The 15,080-nt window shown below is 50.9% G+C and overlaps 1 protein-coding gene across 1 annotated transcript; it reads right to left on the reverse strand.

Moving 5' to 3' along the window:
• Window positions 1-1,483: 1,483 nt before the first annotated feature.
• P3h1 (prolyl 3-hydroxylase 1) lies at window positions 1,484-15,074 on the reverse strand. Its single transcript, XM_034502827.2, has 15 exons — window positions 14,897-15,074; window positions 12,815-12,967; window positions 12,154-12,343; window positions 11,136-11,267; window positions 10,388-10,527; window positions 8,355-8,444; window positions 8,021-8,073; window positions 7,739-7,860; window positions 5,683-5,810; window positions 5,381-5,476; window positions 4,750-4,900; window positions 3,092-3,209; window positions 2,625-2,700; window positions 2,239-2,379; window positions 1,484-1,962 (listed from the first exon to the last, which is right to left on the reverse strand). Exons 2-15 carry the CDS (start codon window positions 12,902-12,904, stop codon window positions 1,807-1,809), a joined length of 1,683 nt encoding a protein of 560 aa, XP_034358718.1. The 5' UTR covers window positions 12,905-12,967; window positions 14,897-15,074; the 3' UTR covers window positions 1,484-1,806.
• Between the last annotated feature and the right edge of the window lie 6 nt (window positions 15,075-15,080).

Below are 15,080 nucleotides of genomic sequence, written 5' to 3' on the forward strand. Positions count from 1 at the left end.
TGCCTAGCCCTGGCCCAGACCTAGGCCCTCTTCCTGTCCCTCTGATCATTCAACTGCCACTCTTTTTGGTTGTCTCTCTCCATTTCCTCCTGTCCCAACAGATTATTCTTTTTTTTCTTTTCTTTTTTTCTTTTTTTTTTTTTTTTTAAGATTTATTTTATGTATATGAGTACACTGTAGCTGTCTTCACACACACCAGAAGAGGGCATCAGATCCTATTACAGATGGTTGTGAGCCACCATGTGGTTGCTGGGAATAGAACTCAGGACCTCTGGAAGAGCAGTCAGTGTGAGCCAGTGAGTGCTCTTAACCGCTGAGCCGTCTCTCCAGCCCCCAACAGATTCTTCTTCATGTATTGCCCAAGGAGGATTTTGTTTTGTTTTCTGAGACAGGGTTTCTCTGTGTAGCTCTGGCTGTCCTGGAACTCACTCTGTAGACCAGGCTGGCCTGTTTCCGCCTCCCAGAATGCTGGGATTAAAGGCAAGGGTTACTACTGCCCTGCCCAAGGAGGCTTTTTAATGTTAGTCACATGTTGATGCTCCAAGCTCAAAATCCTGCTGGGGCCTTCAGGATCTCCTCTACCTGGTGCACTCTGCCCAGGCACTAGCCCATTAAAAAAAATTAGATGTTTTTATTTGTATATGTGTATGCCATGTGCTGGTCCCAAAGGAGGGCATCAGATCCTCTGAAGCTGAAGTTACAGGTAGGTTGTAAGTCATCTGATACAGGAACCAGGATGCCAAGAGTAGCAAGGGCTCTTGAGTGCTGAGTCCCCTCTCTTGCCCCTCTCCTGCCCCTTGCTGTTTCTTCTGCCTTGGGGCCCTGACTTGATTTTGTACATCAAAGGCTTAGAGATACACAAACCACACATATACATATTTACACATTTATTATGTATCCCCTATAAAATACAAGCTCTGAGAGGAACAGGCTTGCTTTGCTCCCTCTCATATTCCACCAATAAGCTGGTCCTCACTAAATAGTTTGACTGACTAATGACTGCTCAGGCGCAGTTGCCTACACTCTGTACACCAGCACCTCAGGCACGGTGAAGGTGCCGGCTATGTGGTTGGAGGAGCTGACTCTCCAGTCAGGTACAGGCTCTGAGGCCATCCAGCAGAGCAGGAAGCATGTGGCTGCTGGTAACAGGCCAGAGCAGTGCTGACTGCTGTTCTCTGCCAGAAGAGAATTAGTAACAATCTAGATGCTTCGTCTACAGGGTTCAAGTTTATGAAGTGTTGCCACACTGGATGCTGTATCTGGGCCACCCAGTTCCCACAGAAGGTGGACACAGTGAGGACCAAGATGCCCCTTCTATGGTAATAGCCCAAGGTACCTGGGTTATTTGGCCTAAGGCTACAAAGGAATTCCTGTATGGCACGTGCCACCATACACTACCCAGAGTAGCTGCCACCAAGTTCCGCATCTGGGAAAGAACGGAAACATTTCCTCTCTTGGAACAAACCACTAAATGAAAAAAAAAAACAACCCACAAATCATTTATTCTCTGGTTGTCTATACAGATACTTAAATACATCATGCTGCTGACAGGCAGCTGCCTACATAGGCCCAGGGTGGTTCTGGGCCTGCATCCTGAGCCTTCAGCCAAGCCCAGAGAAGAGTGTGTCCTGCCATGCCCACTCCAAGAACAGTAGCACCATGCAGAAGCTGTGGGCAGGATCCTCTGGCTGGGCAGCAAACAGAAGTGCCCCTCACTCTGCAGCCTTGCCGGGCTGGGAAGTCCAGGCTGCAGGACTGAGTCCCTCCCCATGGGTCCAACGACACCCAGTTGTGACCTAGCTGCTGTCATAGCTCATCCTTGTGCTGTGACTCTCTGTCTGACAGAGACTCTTCTCCAGGCTTTGGGGAGTCCTGTTGGCCAGGCAGGGGCTGTTCCTGGGGGAGGTCCACCTCTTCTGGGCTGAACAGCATCTTCACCAGGTCATCTGCCTGCACCCTGTCCTGCAAGGCAAACTCTTCTCAGAGGGCCTCGCTAGAGGCCTTTTTCTTAGCTGCTGCTTCCAAGAGAACAAGGGCAGTATTGCTGCAGGGGCTCTGGGACCACCTTCTTCCCAGCAGGCTTAAGCTCTGGTAGCTGGAGTAGGGCCCAAGGCGAGAACCAAGGACTCCACATCAAGTCCCACCCTCTCCCACTTCCACGTGAAAAGGAAGGTCCAGGGAGTGCCTGGGTGGGGAGTCTCAGGGCAACAGACAAGTGGCCCTCCCAACAGCCCTTACTCTCTCACTGTGCCGAGGATCCAGCGTGAACCACAGGGCGATGGCACAGCGCTGCCCCCTGGTGACAGCCTTCACTCCATGTGGGTTCTCGGTGCCAGAAGAGAATCCTACAGCCCTTCCACACTGGGGCTGTACCTCTGCCTTTGGGGTTGGGGGTGGGGAAGGAGAAGTGGGGGAGAGCCTCAGAAGAGCACTGGATCATTAGGACAAGCATGGTCAGAGGAGAGCTGTCATATCCCAAAGCCCCCGGCCCAGGGACAGGGGACAGGCTGGGTGTTGGTGGGGTGGAGAGGAAACCCAGTGGTCATTCTTCCTCTGTCTTCTGGGGACATCAGCTCTACAGAGCAGGGTTCTGTCGCCAGGGATGAGGACAGGAGAGCACTCACCGTCACAGTCTTGGCATCTAGTTCAGTAAAGTAAAAGTTTCCTCCATCGAAGTCCCCATTGAGGTAAAGAATGGCGCTGGAAAGGCAGGAATCCAGACATGGCTTATTTCCTGTTCCCCACAACCCTCCTCTCTGTACTTTCAACGAGCAGCTGGAGACCAGCAGCTTTTCTGAGGCCATAAACAGCTCGCATGGACCCCATCCCTCTTTGGAGACTTCACCACACCCTAGCTAGTGAACCTTTGTGCCAAACCCAGTCATGCCCTCCTACTCACACCCCTCACAGACTCCCTGGTGTCTGCCTTCTTATGTGGGGTCTAGGGTGAGGAACTGGCATCTACACACGGCTTGCCTCTGCCTGTGTGTGCACATGTGCGAGGGTGGGGAGGCAGAGTGCAGGGTACCCAGGAGCTTTCAGGGCAAGCACAGTGCCATACAGTGCCTGGGCACCACACTGCTGCATTCACCTGTAGTCCCGGAACGTGTAGGCTGGGGGCTCCTTGATACACACGAGAGATTCGGCATTCAGGATGCAGTTATCCACGTGGACGGGGTGGCTACTGTCCTTTCTCTCAGCCTGTGACTCTGTGGCCAAGATAAGTGTTAGAGTAGACTACACAGGAAACACAGTGAGATGCTCTCTCACTGACACATGGAGCAGGGGATGGAGGTGTGTCCCAAAATGTATGTGAATCTATGCAACTGTCATGTTCTAGCTGGGAGGAGTCTTTAGTTAAGCCAAGGCTTAGAGATTAGGGCAGTTTTCTGGCTGAACAGATGCAGCCCACAGGGGTCAACAAGGCAGATCCTGGGCTGAGTGCCATCACCCTGACAGAGCTAGAGACTTTCTGAAGTAGGAATGACCACAGGGGTCAACAGTGAAGGCTGGTGGGTGCAGGTCCTTTGACTTCATTTTCCAGCAGGCCTGCAGGAGGGGCGGGGCAGGTAACAGAAGCAGTGAACCACAGCCAGCCAAGTGGGGCTCTGTGAGTGGGGATGGATAGAAAGCCACACAGGGAGGGGACGGGGAGGAGAAGGAACAGGGTTACTGTAAATGTCAGCAGATCACGCTCTCCTCCAATGCAAACCTTGGCACACTGTGTAGGAGTGACAGAAGCCACGTCATCAGGTCCAGCCAGTCACCAGCCCCCGCCTAGCTCACCTCTCCCGTGGCATCTCTTCTCTGCTTCCTTGCCCCTTCCAGATCTCAAGCCTTCATCCTCACCCACCTTGGTCACTGCTGACTGGCTCCCACGTCTCTAGCCTGACCCGCCTGTTCCCAACCTCTTAACACACAGCCGCAAAGCTCGTCTTTTAAACAAGAAGGTCCTGCCAAGTCCGTCCGTCACTGTCTGCTGTGCCTCCACCTGCCAGCACTTCACTTGGAGGCTCTGTGGCACACAGTCAAGTGCCTGGCACATTCCTTTGGTGTGTCCAGATTTTCTTAGTGCTTTTAACGCCCGGAGGGAGAGACATGCTTTCCAGCGCCAGCCACCTTCCAAGGCAGTGTCAGAGCCAGACTCTTCTGAACGCTACAGCAGGACAGAGTTGGCTTTGCACCACAGAAATGTGCTGCTGGCAGGCTGGCTGTGCCCCACCCCTGCTCAGGGCTGTGAAAGCAAGGATGTCAGGGAGGGGGAACAAGGCCTTGTTCTTCTGTCTGACTTCAAACACACTCGTTCCCACACGTCTGGTATCTAACAGTTACTAAGACAGGGCTTGAGCACAGAGCAGGACCGGGTGACGGAGTTAAAGGACACAGTACAAGCTCCAGAGCATGGCTCTCTGTACACCAGCAGTGTTCTTAGCTTCCTCAGGGCTTCTGTTCCTTTAGAACAGGTCTCTCTGGCTTGCAAGTCTTCTTGCTGCCCTCAGCACCACAAACACATTTACCCTGCAGAGTTCTCACCACTCTGCTGGGAGGCTTCCTGACCCCTGGGTGGTCAACTGCATCTTCCCGCATGCTACTGCCACATTCAACACGCTGGGCTGCAGCCAACACACTTGCACTGATTTCCCAGCTGGCGTGAAGGGACCATACCCCGCCTTCTCCATGTCCTCAGCGTCTAGTATAGTGCCAGGGCACAGCCTGCTCCCTAGAAACCGCAGGGGTGATGAGGCCCACCTTCTATTGCAGTGCGGCACACTAAGTGGGAATAGGAGAAGTAGAGGGGTGTGTCCAGGCGGAAGTAGGACTCCATGACACGCCGAACCTTCTCTGTCACGTTGTAGTACATGTGGGCACTCTGCAGAGGGACTTTCCCTTCCTGACCGAGCTGCAAAGAAGACTGGTGGTCAGCTGCCCTGATTCTCCTCTATAGGCTTCCAGGACACTGAGGTACAGGGCTGTATACTGAAAGCATCTCCCTTCCCACTGATGAAGGAGCAATCTCTGTCCCCCACACCTGCCGGTCTCCTCTCCTTTCTCCTTTATAGTTTTCATGTACCCTGCTCAGGAACACAGACAGCCCTGTGGGATCAGCTCTGACTCGTAGCCAGCCCACATGTCTGGGGATCCATCCCATCTCGGTTGCCTCATTTTTATTGCACCTGCTTTAACAGCCAAGATTTACCAGGAAACCTCCTCAGCATAGCTTGTCCTCACTTGCTGGCAGCTGGAATGTCACCAGTGAGACACTTCTCCCTCTCTATCCCCACCCCAGCTCCTCCCCAGAGCCAAGTGGTCTCCTCCTCCTTGGCTGGTAGGTTTTCCCTGCTCCGTGCTCTAGAGAACCAAGATGGATTTTGGATTTTACCTTGAGAGCTTTGAGGACAGTGACACCATAGAACTTTTCATTTGGGGTGTGTGGGGAGGTCTGACCTCGGTAGCCATCTCCTGAAGTTGCTGCTGCCTAATGGACCCAAAAGACAAGACAAAGTTAGTTGGAGCAGCTGCGTGTGCATGCACCTATGTGTGTGCGTGTGCCCATAGGTGTGTATGTGTGCGTGCGTGCATGTGTGATGAGTGGGGTCGATGGAGAACATCAGAGGTCGCTGCACCTAGGAGGTGCTTGCATGGCACACAGAGTGGGGAGAAGGTAGTGACTGGGTTCCTTACGTTGGTCAGTCTCTGCAGCTCCTGGCACTCATCATCAGAGATCACACCATCCATCACCACCCTCTGGGAACCGTTCAAGACTTTGGAGTTCATGGTGAGACTGATGCCTTCATACAGCAAGGGACCACCTGAAGATCAAGGACAAGATGGACCAGGTCCCAGGGTAGCTCTGCCCAAGGCCTCCTCACAAAGAACAGGCATTCCAGAGGCATTCCTCTGGAATTTCAAATGCTTCAAAAGGAATGGAAGTCCACACCCAAGGCCTCACTCTGCCATCAAACAGCTGCTGGCTCCTGGGCCTCACGAGTAAACAGCTACACACATTCTCAAAGAACGAACCCGAGAATCAAAGAACTGGGCTTGATCTCTGAATCCTCCACTTACTGTGTGACCTTAGCAAATTACTTAACTACTCTAAGTTACACTATTTTTTTAAACAACTATTTTATATTAGCCAGGCAGTGGTGGTGCATGCTTTTAATCCCAGCACTTGGAAGGCAGAGTCAGGTGGGTCTCTGAGTTCAAGGCCAGCCTGGTCTACAGAGCTAGTTCCAGAACAGCCAGGGCTATACAAAGAAACCCTGCCTGAAGAAGCAGACAGTTGAAAAAGTGGATTGAAGCTACAGACAGTTGGGAGCCACCATGTGGATGCTGGGACTCAAGCCCGAGACTTCTGGGAGAACAGACAATGCTCTTACTGTTGAGCTATCTCTTCAGACCTCCACCCAACCACCTCTTTTCTTTGAGATAGGATCTTACTGTGTAGACAAGGCTAGCCTCAAACTCAAGAGTTCTGCTAGCCTCTGCTGAGATTAAAAGCATGAACCACCGCGCCCAGCCTCAATTTTTAATCAATTACTGGTAACATCGTCTACCTTCTAAGTTTGACAACAGACTAATGAGAGCAACAGATAAGGCACGCTAAGCTCTCAGCACAGTATCTGCCTCATAGCGAATGCTCAATAATGTTGCCCATGGATCTTCACTGTCATACTGTGTACAAGAGCAATCTTGTAATCTGCCTAACCTGCCTCAGACATGAAGAGAAGCAAGAAAAATAGAAAGCGACTTCTGAAAACAGAGCAGTGCTGCACACCCCTGTCACATGCTATTCCTGTTCAATTCAACCTAGAAATGGCAAAGGGCAATGTTCTGCTTGTAATCGTAAGGTGTCTGCATAGGCCACATTACAGACCCGGCTCAACCCCATCTACATGCTGAGACCTCATGAGTGATGCGACAGAGAGGGCCTAACACCACTCTCCCTAGTCAGAGGGCCCCAGAGTGCTGTTCCCCACAGTCAGACACAGCTGGTGCAAGACACACCAACTCAAGGAACTCACAAACTCAAAGGAGGGAGGTTATAGGAGGCTCTGTAAGGTCTCTGGGGCGTGTTTAAGGGCAGAGATGATGCTAAGTACATCAGGAGTGGAAACAAGCATGAACAATCACCTGTGGGCCAACGGAAGGCTCAGGGGACCAGAAACAGTCCATCCCATTTGATGTAGAGACATGGGGGATACAGATACACAGAGCAAGTGCATAGAGGATGCTTGACTATTGAGAATGCATACGTGGTCCTGGTGTTTGGAAGACAGGCCTGGCATCTGTGTCGGAAAGGATGAGCACCGACAGGAGCAGTCTGGGCCTATGTGGGCCAAAGACAATGGCAAAGGGAAAAGCAGGAGAGGAGGAGAGCAGAGAGTAGCCATCACTGTGGACCAAGAGTGAAGCAAACAGAGCAGAGAAGACAGGAAGGTTCCAGCTTCTGATAATACCATGAGCTGTCAGAAGAGCATTTGGAAGGGGAGGCAGGATTATGCTATCTATACCTACTGTGACTATGCTAGTCTAACTGTGACATGGGAATCTTGCTTCTTAGCCAAAGGCCCATTCTCAGGGCTGTCTGGATGACAGCTTCTTGGTGTGTTGAATGTGGAGGAAGTCCTAGCACCTGCTATCCAAGCAGAAGCTGGTACGTGATGGGTTGAGCAAAGCCTTGTGGGTGCTGCCACCTGGTGAACGTGGGCAGGCATGCCACCCGCTGCTGGCTCACCTTCCCGTGTCAGTCTGCTCACATCCAATGACTCCTTGGTTTTCTCTTCCACGAGGGTCTCGATCTCCTTCATAAGGTTGCCTATCTCCTGGGAGATGCGGACTGCAGTTTCCCGTTCTGACCTGTGAGCATGGCAGCACTGAAGGCTGTGCTGGGGCCAGCCCTGGTTCCTACCCCAGTGTCTCAACCTGGACCCCCCCACCCCTGGCTAGGATCCCATCTGCCTGGAGGGAGGAAGCCTCAAGTGCTTTGTCAGAGCGATCCAACCATGGAATTTCTCACTTCTGTTTCTCTTGAAGTCTCTTGGGGATGACCTCTTCTGGAGTCCATGAGTCCTAAGGTAGGTCAGGAAACAAGCAGGAGACTTAATCTTCCAGATATCAATGTGTGACAATGGCTTCCTGTCTCACTGCCTGCGATGTGGTGGGCTCTTGGGACCTAAGTTACTTTTAATGGCCCAGGATCACCTTGCCACTTTGCCTCCCATCCTTAGGGTCCACGCACCCATGCTTGGCTCAGCCCTGGACAGTGTCCCCCCCAAAGTTGTGCAGCATGTATTCCCTCAGTTCCCAGTGCCTCTCTCTCCCCCTCCTTTGCAGCTCCGGCTCTGGCTCACCGGATCCACAAAGGGAATTCCGAAAATGTCATATGCGAAGAAAAGCAGTTCTTTCTCCAGCAGGCTTCGATGTCGGTATTCCTGGGCATTCTGAGGAAACAGAGAGTCCCCTAGAACAATCCTTACCCTTCAGTCCTAGGGTGGCCCTCCCTGGCATTTTGCATTTTCCTATGCGACTGGGGTGCCTTCTCCACATCACAGGTTATGTGTTCCCCAGTATGGCCAAACATCTCCCTTCTATGCTCAAGAAGAGCCCTGAGGGCCGCATGATTCAGCTCACGGAGGAAAGGAGATCCCAGTGGATCTCTGACGAGGAAGAGCTGACAATCCTCGGAATGGAGAGAGTCTATTTTTGCTTTTGAAGTTCTGGACATTGAGCCCACGGCTTTAAGCAGACCAGGCAGAGCTCTCTACCAACTGAACGGTGTCCTGAGCCCTCTTTTCTTCTTGCTGTGTTTTATCTGTTTACTTTGTGTGCATGTGTGATGGTCAGAGGGCGACTTCATAGACTCTGTTCTTTACATCCATCCTTTTGTGGGTTCTGCAGATTGAACCATGCCACAAAAGCTTATGTGGCAAATACTTTTATTTAGTGTATGTGTGTGTGTGTGCTGTGGAGGTCAGAGGACAATTTGTCAGTTTCCTCCTTGTACCATGAGGGTCCATTGATTAAACTCAGGTCACAAGGCTTAGCAGCAAATGGCTTTACCCACTGAGCCATCTTGTCTGCCATTTTAGTTTTGAGACCAGGTGTCACTATATAACCCAAGCTAGCCTTGAGCTTGTGATTCTCCTGCCTCTGCTTCCTGAGTGGAAGCTCATGGGTGGAGACTGTTACCTTCATCTTAAAGATGAAGACTCTTGGGAGCAGTAGGATTAGGAGTGATCCTTCATTTACACCCGGGTTTTGGGGTCCTCAGGCTCATGTTCTTTCCACGTGGCCACCACCACCCCTCAGAATGGCTGGACTCTATCCCTCCCTTAAGGTGGGCAACTGTAGAATAGTTAATCTTGGTACTCTGACATCACATGTGTGCTCAGGGGTAGGGCTTACCCAGAGCTGGGAAACTGAGTCCCTTTTGGGTTCACATGATCCAAGCAGCAGAAGGGAGAGAAAAAGAGACAGTAATAAAGGAAAGGAGGTCCAAGGAGGAATACATTAAAGGAGTCCACCCTGTTGGCTACCATAGTCACCCATGAAGAAGTGGGAACTCTATCTGGAGTTTAAATGATCGGCTTCCTGTTCCAAATGCCAGAAACCAAGCCATACACATACAGCAGCGTGAGCAGCCTGGTCTGGGGCTCAAACCAGTATTAGCTACTCCCTCCTGGGGGAGAGTTCTTCCTGGGGGGAGAGTTCTAGGTAAACGTGCCCACACAGAGTACTTTCCTTCCCTTCCCAGGCTCCTTAATAGGATCACAAGGAAGGGAAAAAATATTAACCAAACAAGACAAAGACTGGAAGGGCCTTTTTAAAGTTAGATGGCCGCCATCTAGTGGCCAAGACGGGTAATTACAAGATGGGTAATTACAAGTCTCACCTGGGAGAGGCTGACAATGGGACTATTTTCTCTAAAGACCCAATTCCAGAGCTATGGGAGGAACCATGGCTTGTCCTTTAGAGATGAAGTCTGTACTACCTAGGTTTTCTCCTCTTTCTAGAAATGTGGAGAATGCTGAATAATTGGAGAAAGCAGACAATGATAGGGAGAAATGCACTCTGGTACTAAAACAGAAACCAGGTGTGGGCAAAACAGACCCATTCTGAAGGAAACAGCACTTCCTTTGGGCAAACTGCATCCAGCATCTAGCTTGGGTGTCAATCAGGGCAGAGAAATCTGTGTGCCAATCCAAAGAACGTACATCAAAATCTAGAGGATTAGGCTCTGCCATGTTCTACAAACTCCTGGTATTCCTTCCCACTCTGAGTGACAAGCTGAGGCCAAGGCCCACCCCACCGTGCACCAGGAGCAGTCTTCTTCCTTCTGATTGGGTTCAGCCAGAAGCTGCCCTCACTGAAACAAGTCTCTCACCTCCCGGGGGCTGATGGAGCTGGCTTCCTCTTCTCCAAGCATGGCTGTATAATAAGCCAGATTCTGGCTCATCACCTCATCATTGGGGAAGAAGAGGAGGTAGGTCTTGGCACATTCAATAGCTTGTGTATAGTTCCCAACTGCAAAGGAAGAAAAGAAAATGGCCGGGAGGGAAGGGTATAATCCTGGACACCAACAGCCACTTATCATCTGGTTTCAGAGAAGTCTTGAGGCCATGACGACAGGACAAAGTAGTGCTTGCTACACAACATGACTTTCTAGAAGAGGAGGGTTATGATAGCAGCGTGCCCTAGATAGATGGATGTGCTCTGCTGGCTGGTACCCAGGAAACAGCTGCTGATGCTGATGTGCTGAGAATTCCCCCCCCCCCAGATAGTTTTAGTCCCTTTTCCCTGGGAGGAAGGCTGGGCATGCCCTGTGCGCTAGTGTCAACAGTAGTACATCCTCACTGTTGCTATTTATTTTCATTCAAATGCAAAGTTAGATTATAAATATACAAAAAGGAACAAAAGAAGAGGCCCTAGACTCCCCTGTTCCTCCCTCTGGGCAGTAGAAATTGGCAACCTAGGCCACCAGCTTGTGACAAACACCCAGGAATCACTGGGCATGTTGCCTCCCATGGACATAGACATAGACATTCTAAAGAAGTGGAGTGGCCACCAACGCTGCCTGTCTGGCTACGCTTCTTAGTTGAGGCATCAAAGAGAAGAGAGAAAGCAGGCCTTACTGTTATAGTAGGCAAACTGCAGGTAATTATAGTGAGAAGGGAGGAAGTCTTCAAAAGGCTTTTCCCGACTAGGGTGGGACGCCAGCTCAGTGACACAGTTCTGCTTACAGCTGAGAACCTGGACGTAATGATCTGAAAGGAATCAGAGATGAGGAATAATGAGGTCTTTTGTTTGTTTTGTTTTCCAGGATAGGGTTTCTCTGTGTAGTCCTGGCCGTCCTGGAACTCTGTAGACCAGGCTAGCCTCAAACTCATAGATCTGCCTGCCTCTGCCTCCTGAGTGCTAGGATTAAAGGTGTGTGTCACCACTGCCTGACTAATAAAGACATATTTAGGTTTCAAATTCTGGCTAACATAGGCAAGCTGAAGTGGAAAGCCATCTGTGCGGAGGATGTGTGCATGCATCTGTGCGCATGTGAGTGGCATGTACGAACACCTGTGTATAGGAGCCAGGAGATGTTGGCGCCTTCTTCCATCACTCCTCATGTTTCTGAGACAGGCTCTGTACCCTATATGATCACTTCATATGATATGAAGTTCACCTATATGATCAGACCAGCTCTAGCACGGGGGGGGGGGTGTTACAGATGAGTGACACCATGCTTGGCTTTTATGCGGGTGCTTAAGGATTTGAACCCAGGTCCTCAGGCTTGTGCAGCAAGTACCTTACCCACCAAGCCATCTCCCCAGCCCCTGAAAGGCAAGTTTTAGTCAGAGTTCCAGACTTAAAACACTTGAGGATGCAGGCTAGAGAGATGGCTCAGTGGATGAGAGCACTAACTGCTCTTCCAGAGGTCCTGAGTTCAATTCCCAGCAGCCACATGGCGGTTCACAACCATCTGTAATGGGATCTGATGCCTCCTTCTGAAGACAGTGACAGTGTACTCACATACATAAAATAAACAAACTTTAAAAAAAAATTGGGGGATGAGGTTGTATGGTGTTTGTGTGCATTGTCGGGACTTTGACCTTAAAGCCCTCTGAAGCCTGATCAGGCTATGCTCTGAACAGCACCCACCTGTGATGGCCTGGAAGAGGTCAGCGCTGTAGTCTAGGTAGTTGTAGCCGTCGTAGTCATAGGGCCCTTCACAGAGGGTGCGGCACTCCTCATCGGCCACAAAGTACTCTTGCAACGCTGCCTCCAGGTGGGGCACAGCTTCCTGTGGCTTCTCCTCAGAGTAGAGTCGCACCCCTAGCCGAAACTCATGCTACTGGAGGGAAGGTGTACTCAAAACAGGCTCCAGAGGAGCTCGTCACCTTGTCCTAAGTCACTTACGGAATGATGATTCCTAATCCTAAATTACGGACGGACGGGGACCCTGGGTGCCGCTACGTAATGAAGGCTGAGAGTAAACGGGCTCCCAAGTACCCCTGGAATTCACAATGCTTAGCTCTTCATGTAGGAAGAGGGGAGAGCTCGCTGTAACGCTTATAGGTTTCTGTAGGGCTTACAGTTTTCAGATGACATGGGCCAGAGAAAGATGGCTCAGTGATTAGCAACATGTACTTTCAGAGGACTTGAGTTTAGTTCTCAGCTTTCACACAGGGTGGCTCACAAAGGCCTGTGACTACAGCACCTCTCTCTCTCTCTCTCTCTCTCTCTCTCTCTCTCTCTCTCTCTCTCTCTCTCTCACACACACACACACACCACACACACAGGGTGGGGGATGTCTTTTCACCATATAGGGCTTGGCCTCGAGATCCTTGAAGTCTGCCTCCTTTACCCCAGACATGGTTTGGTAATAGTCGAGGTTCTGGCGCATCTCCATGTGCTCAGGATTGCCCACAAAGAAGGTGTGTGCTGCAGCCACGGCTTTCTCCAGCTTGTTTATCTATAGATGAAGTAAAAGAATACATTCACATTTTAATTGTTTGCTTGGTTGGTTTTTCTCTGTGTGTGCATTTGTGTGTGTGTGTGTGTACGCACGCATACTGACATGGGGTGTTGCTATGTAGGTCACTCTCAAACTCTCAATCCTCCTGCCTCAGATCCCAAGTGCTGGGATTATAGGTGAGTCTTTGTCTCAAAACAAAATAAAGCAAACAAGTAATCAACCAAAAGCCGATTGAAACACAGTGACTGCCGGGCGGTGGTGGCGCACGCCTTTAATCCCAGCACTTGGGAGGCAGAGACAGGCGGATTTCTGAGTTCGAGGCCAGCCTGGTCTACAGAGTGAGTCCCAGGACAGCCAGGGCTACACAGAGAAACCCTGTCTCGAAAAACCAAACAAGGAAAAAAAAAAAAAGAAAGAAAGAAACACAGTGACTGAGCTGAAGAGTCTAAAGCTGCAGTGATTTGGGAGTACTGCAGAAAGAGCACTTACAATTGCACTGTGGTGAGAGCCCTAGGCTTGCTGCAGACCGAGCACAGTGCCCATGCCCAGCTCACACTCCCCAGTGCTTCAGGCTGCACCTGCTTCCTTTGCTACGCAGCCCCAGCCCTCACCTTCTCCCTCTGGGCACTGGCACAGCCTTCTCTGGTAGACTAAGGCATAGGGCTCCTAATTCTCCCATCTTCACCACCACGACTTTCTCCTTCCAGAATTAAGGTTCTGAAAATGAGGTCTGATGACGGCTGCCTGAGGTGTGTAGGAGCCTCACTGAACTTTGTAGTCACTCCTGGTCTCCCCATACAGGAGCCATGCAGTGGACTACCCCATGGCCCAAAATACATCACCCTCCAGCTCTACTTTCTACTCTCTGGGGAATAACCATTGTTCAATGTCTCCTCTTCCTCAGGCCTAATTTAACTGAAGCAAAGCTAGAGTTTCCCTCCTTTGTGCTCCCCCTGTTCTAACTTACTGCATAACCTTTTTAGTTAGCCCTTAGTACAGTGACTCCTAGCAGTGACACAAGGAAAAACAAAAAAATCAATCGTTTTCATTACCTGTCCTACTGGAATGTAGTAGGTGTTCAATAAATGTCAATGAAACTTAAGTATTGCTACTAAGTGACAGGACCCCAGTAAGAACCCAATCAGTCCGGCATGCTTCCAGTAATCAGAAGGAATGGAGGGGACAAAGCAGAAATCTGAGGTCCCCAAGAGCCTCCAAGTCTCTCTTTAGGCAGAACTGAAAGGTCTGTGAAACTATTGTGGCTATGTAATCTGCATGTGCTGCCCATTCCCCTAACATGGGATGAACAGCATTCACTCAAAGGATACTGTATCAGGGCAAATGAGGTAATAAACAAAGTGCTCTAACAGAGTCCTGGAAATATATGTTGCCAGTCACCAGGGGCAGACAAGGCTGGTGTTCCAAGCTCGTTTGTTGACTTGGCCTTAAAGCGCTGTGGCATCCCAAAAGACAGTCATTTTCTTTAAAAAAAAAAAAAAAAAAAAAAGACACACTAGCCAGAGGGTCCTCCACAGGGAGGAGCCAGGAGCCAGGCAGCCCCTGCTGGCGACGTGGCAATCCCACGTCCTGAAAGAGCGCTGCTGTTGGATTAGGGAGCAGGGAAAGCATGATTGGAGAACGAACCGGAAGGAAGATGCTGCAGAAGCACTTGGACACTTGCAATGAAGTATAGCTGGGAGACCCAAGCGGCCGCCTCGGTTCCCTCTAGGAGGGCTTCCCAAAAGAAAAAGGTCAGGTTTTTCTTGCCTTGGGCTGTCACTACTGGCTGGACCCTTAGGGTTAGCATCTGCCCATAAGAACCCTGAGTCCCCTGAGAGCTCCCCAGCCAGAGGTCCCTTTCCTCCCTGCTCTGCTTCTCAAGTTCCCCAGGTCGCTCCCGGCCGCCGGGGTCCGGACCAGTCGCACCTTGAAATAGGCGACCTGCAGGTAGTTGTATGGGCTCCGCTTGTTGAACTCCAGGTCCAATTCTTCACTCAGTAAGTGGGCGGAGGGCGGCCCGAGGCAGCGGCGCAGGCAGGCGGCACGGCGCAGCACGGCTCCGAAGAAGCGCAGGTCCTGCAGGGCGGCGGCGCCCGGGTCCTGGCTCAGG

Source organism: Arvicanthis niloticus, chromosome 5, assembly GCF_011762505.2.
Source record: "Arvicanthis niloticus isolate mArvNil1 chromosome 5, mArvNil1.pat.X, whole genome shotgun sequence".
NCBI lineage: Eukaryota > Metazoa > Chordata > Mammalia > Rodentia > Muridae > Arvicanthis > Arvicanthis niloticus.

Coding starts and splice junctions, on each gene's coding strand:
- P3h1 (XM_034502827.2), bottom strand. CDS start 12,904: ATGGAGATGCGCCAGAACCTCGACTATTACCAAACCATGTCTGGGGTA. Junction 10,528..11,135: donor GCAGTTTGCCTACTATAACA/GTAAGGCCTGCT, acceptor CTTCCTTTGCAG/TTGGGAACTATACACAAGCT. Junction 8,445..10,387: donor GCTCCATCAGCCCCCGGGAG/GTGAGAGACTTG, acceptor CTGTTTCCTCAG/AATGCCCAGGAATACCGACA.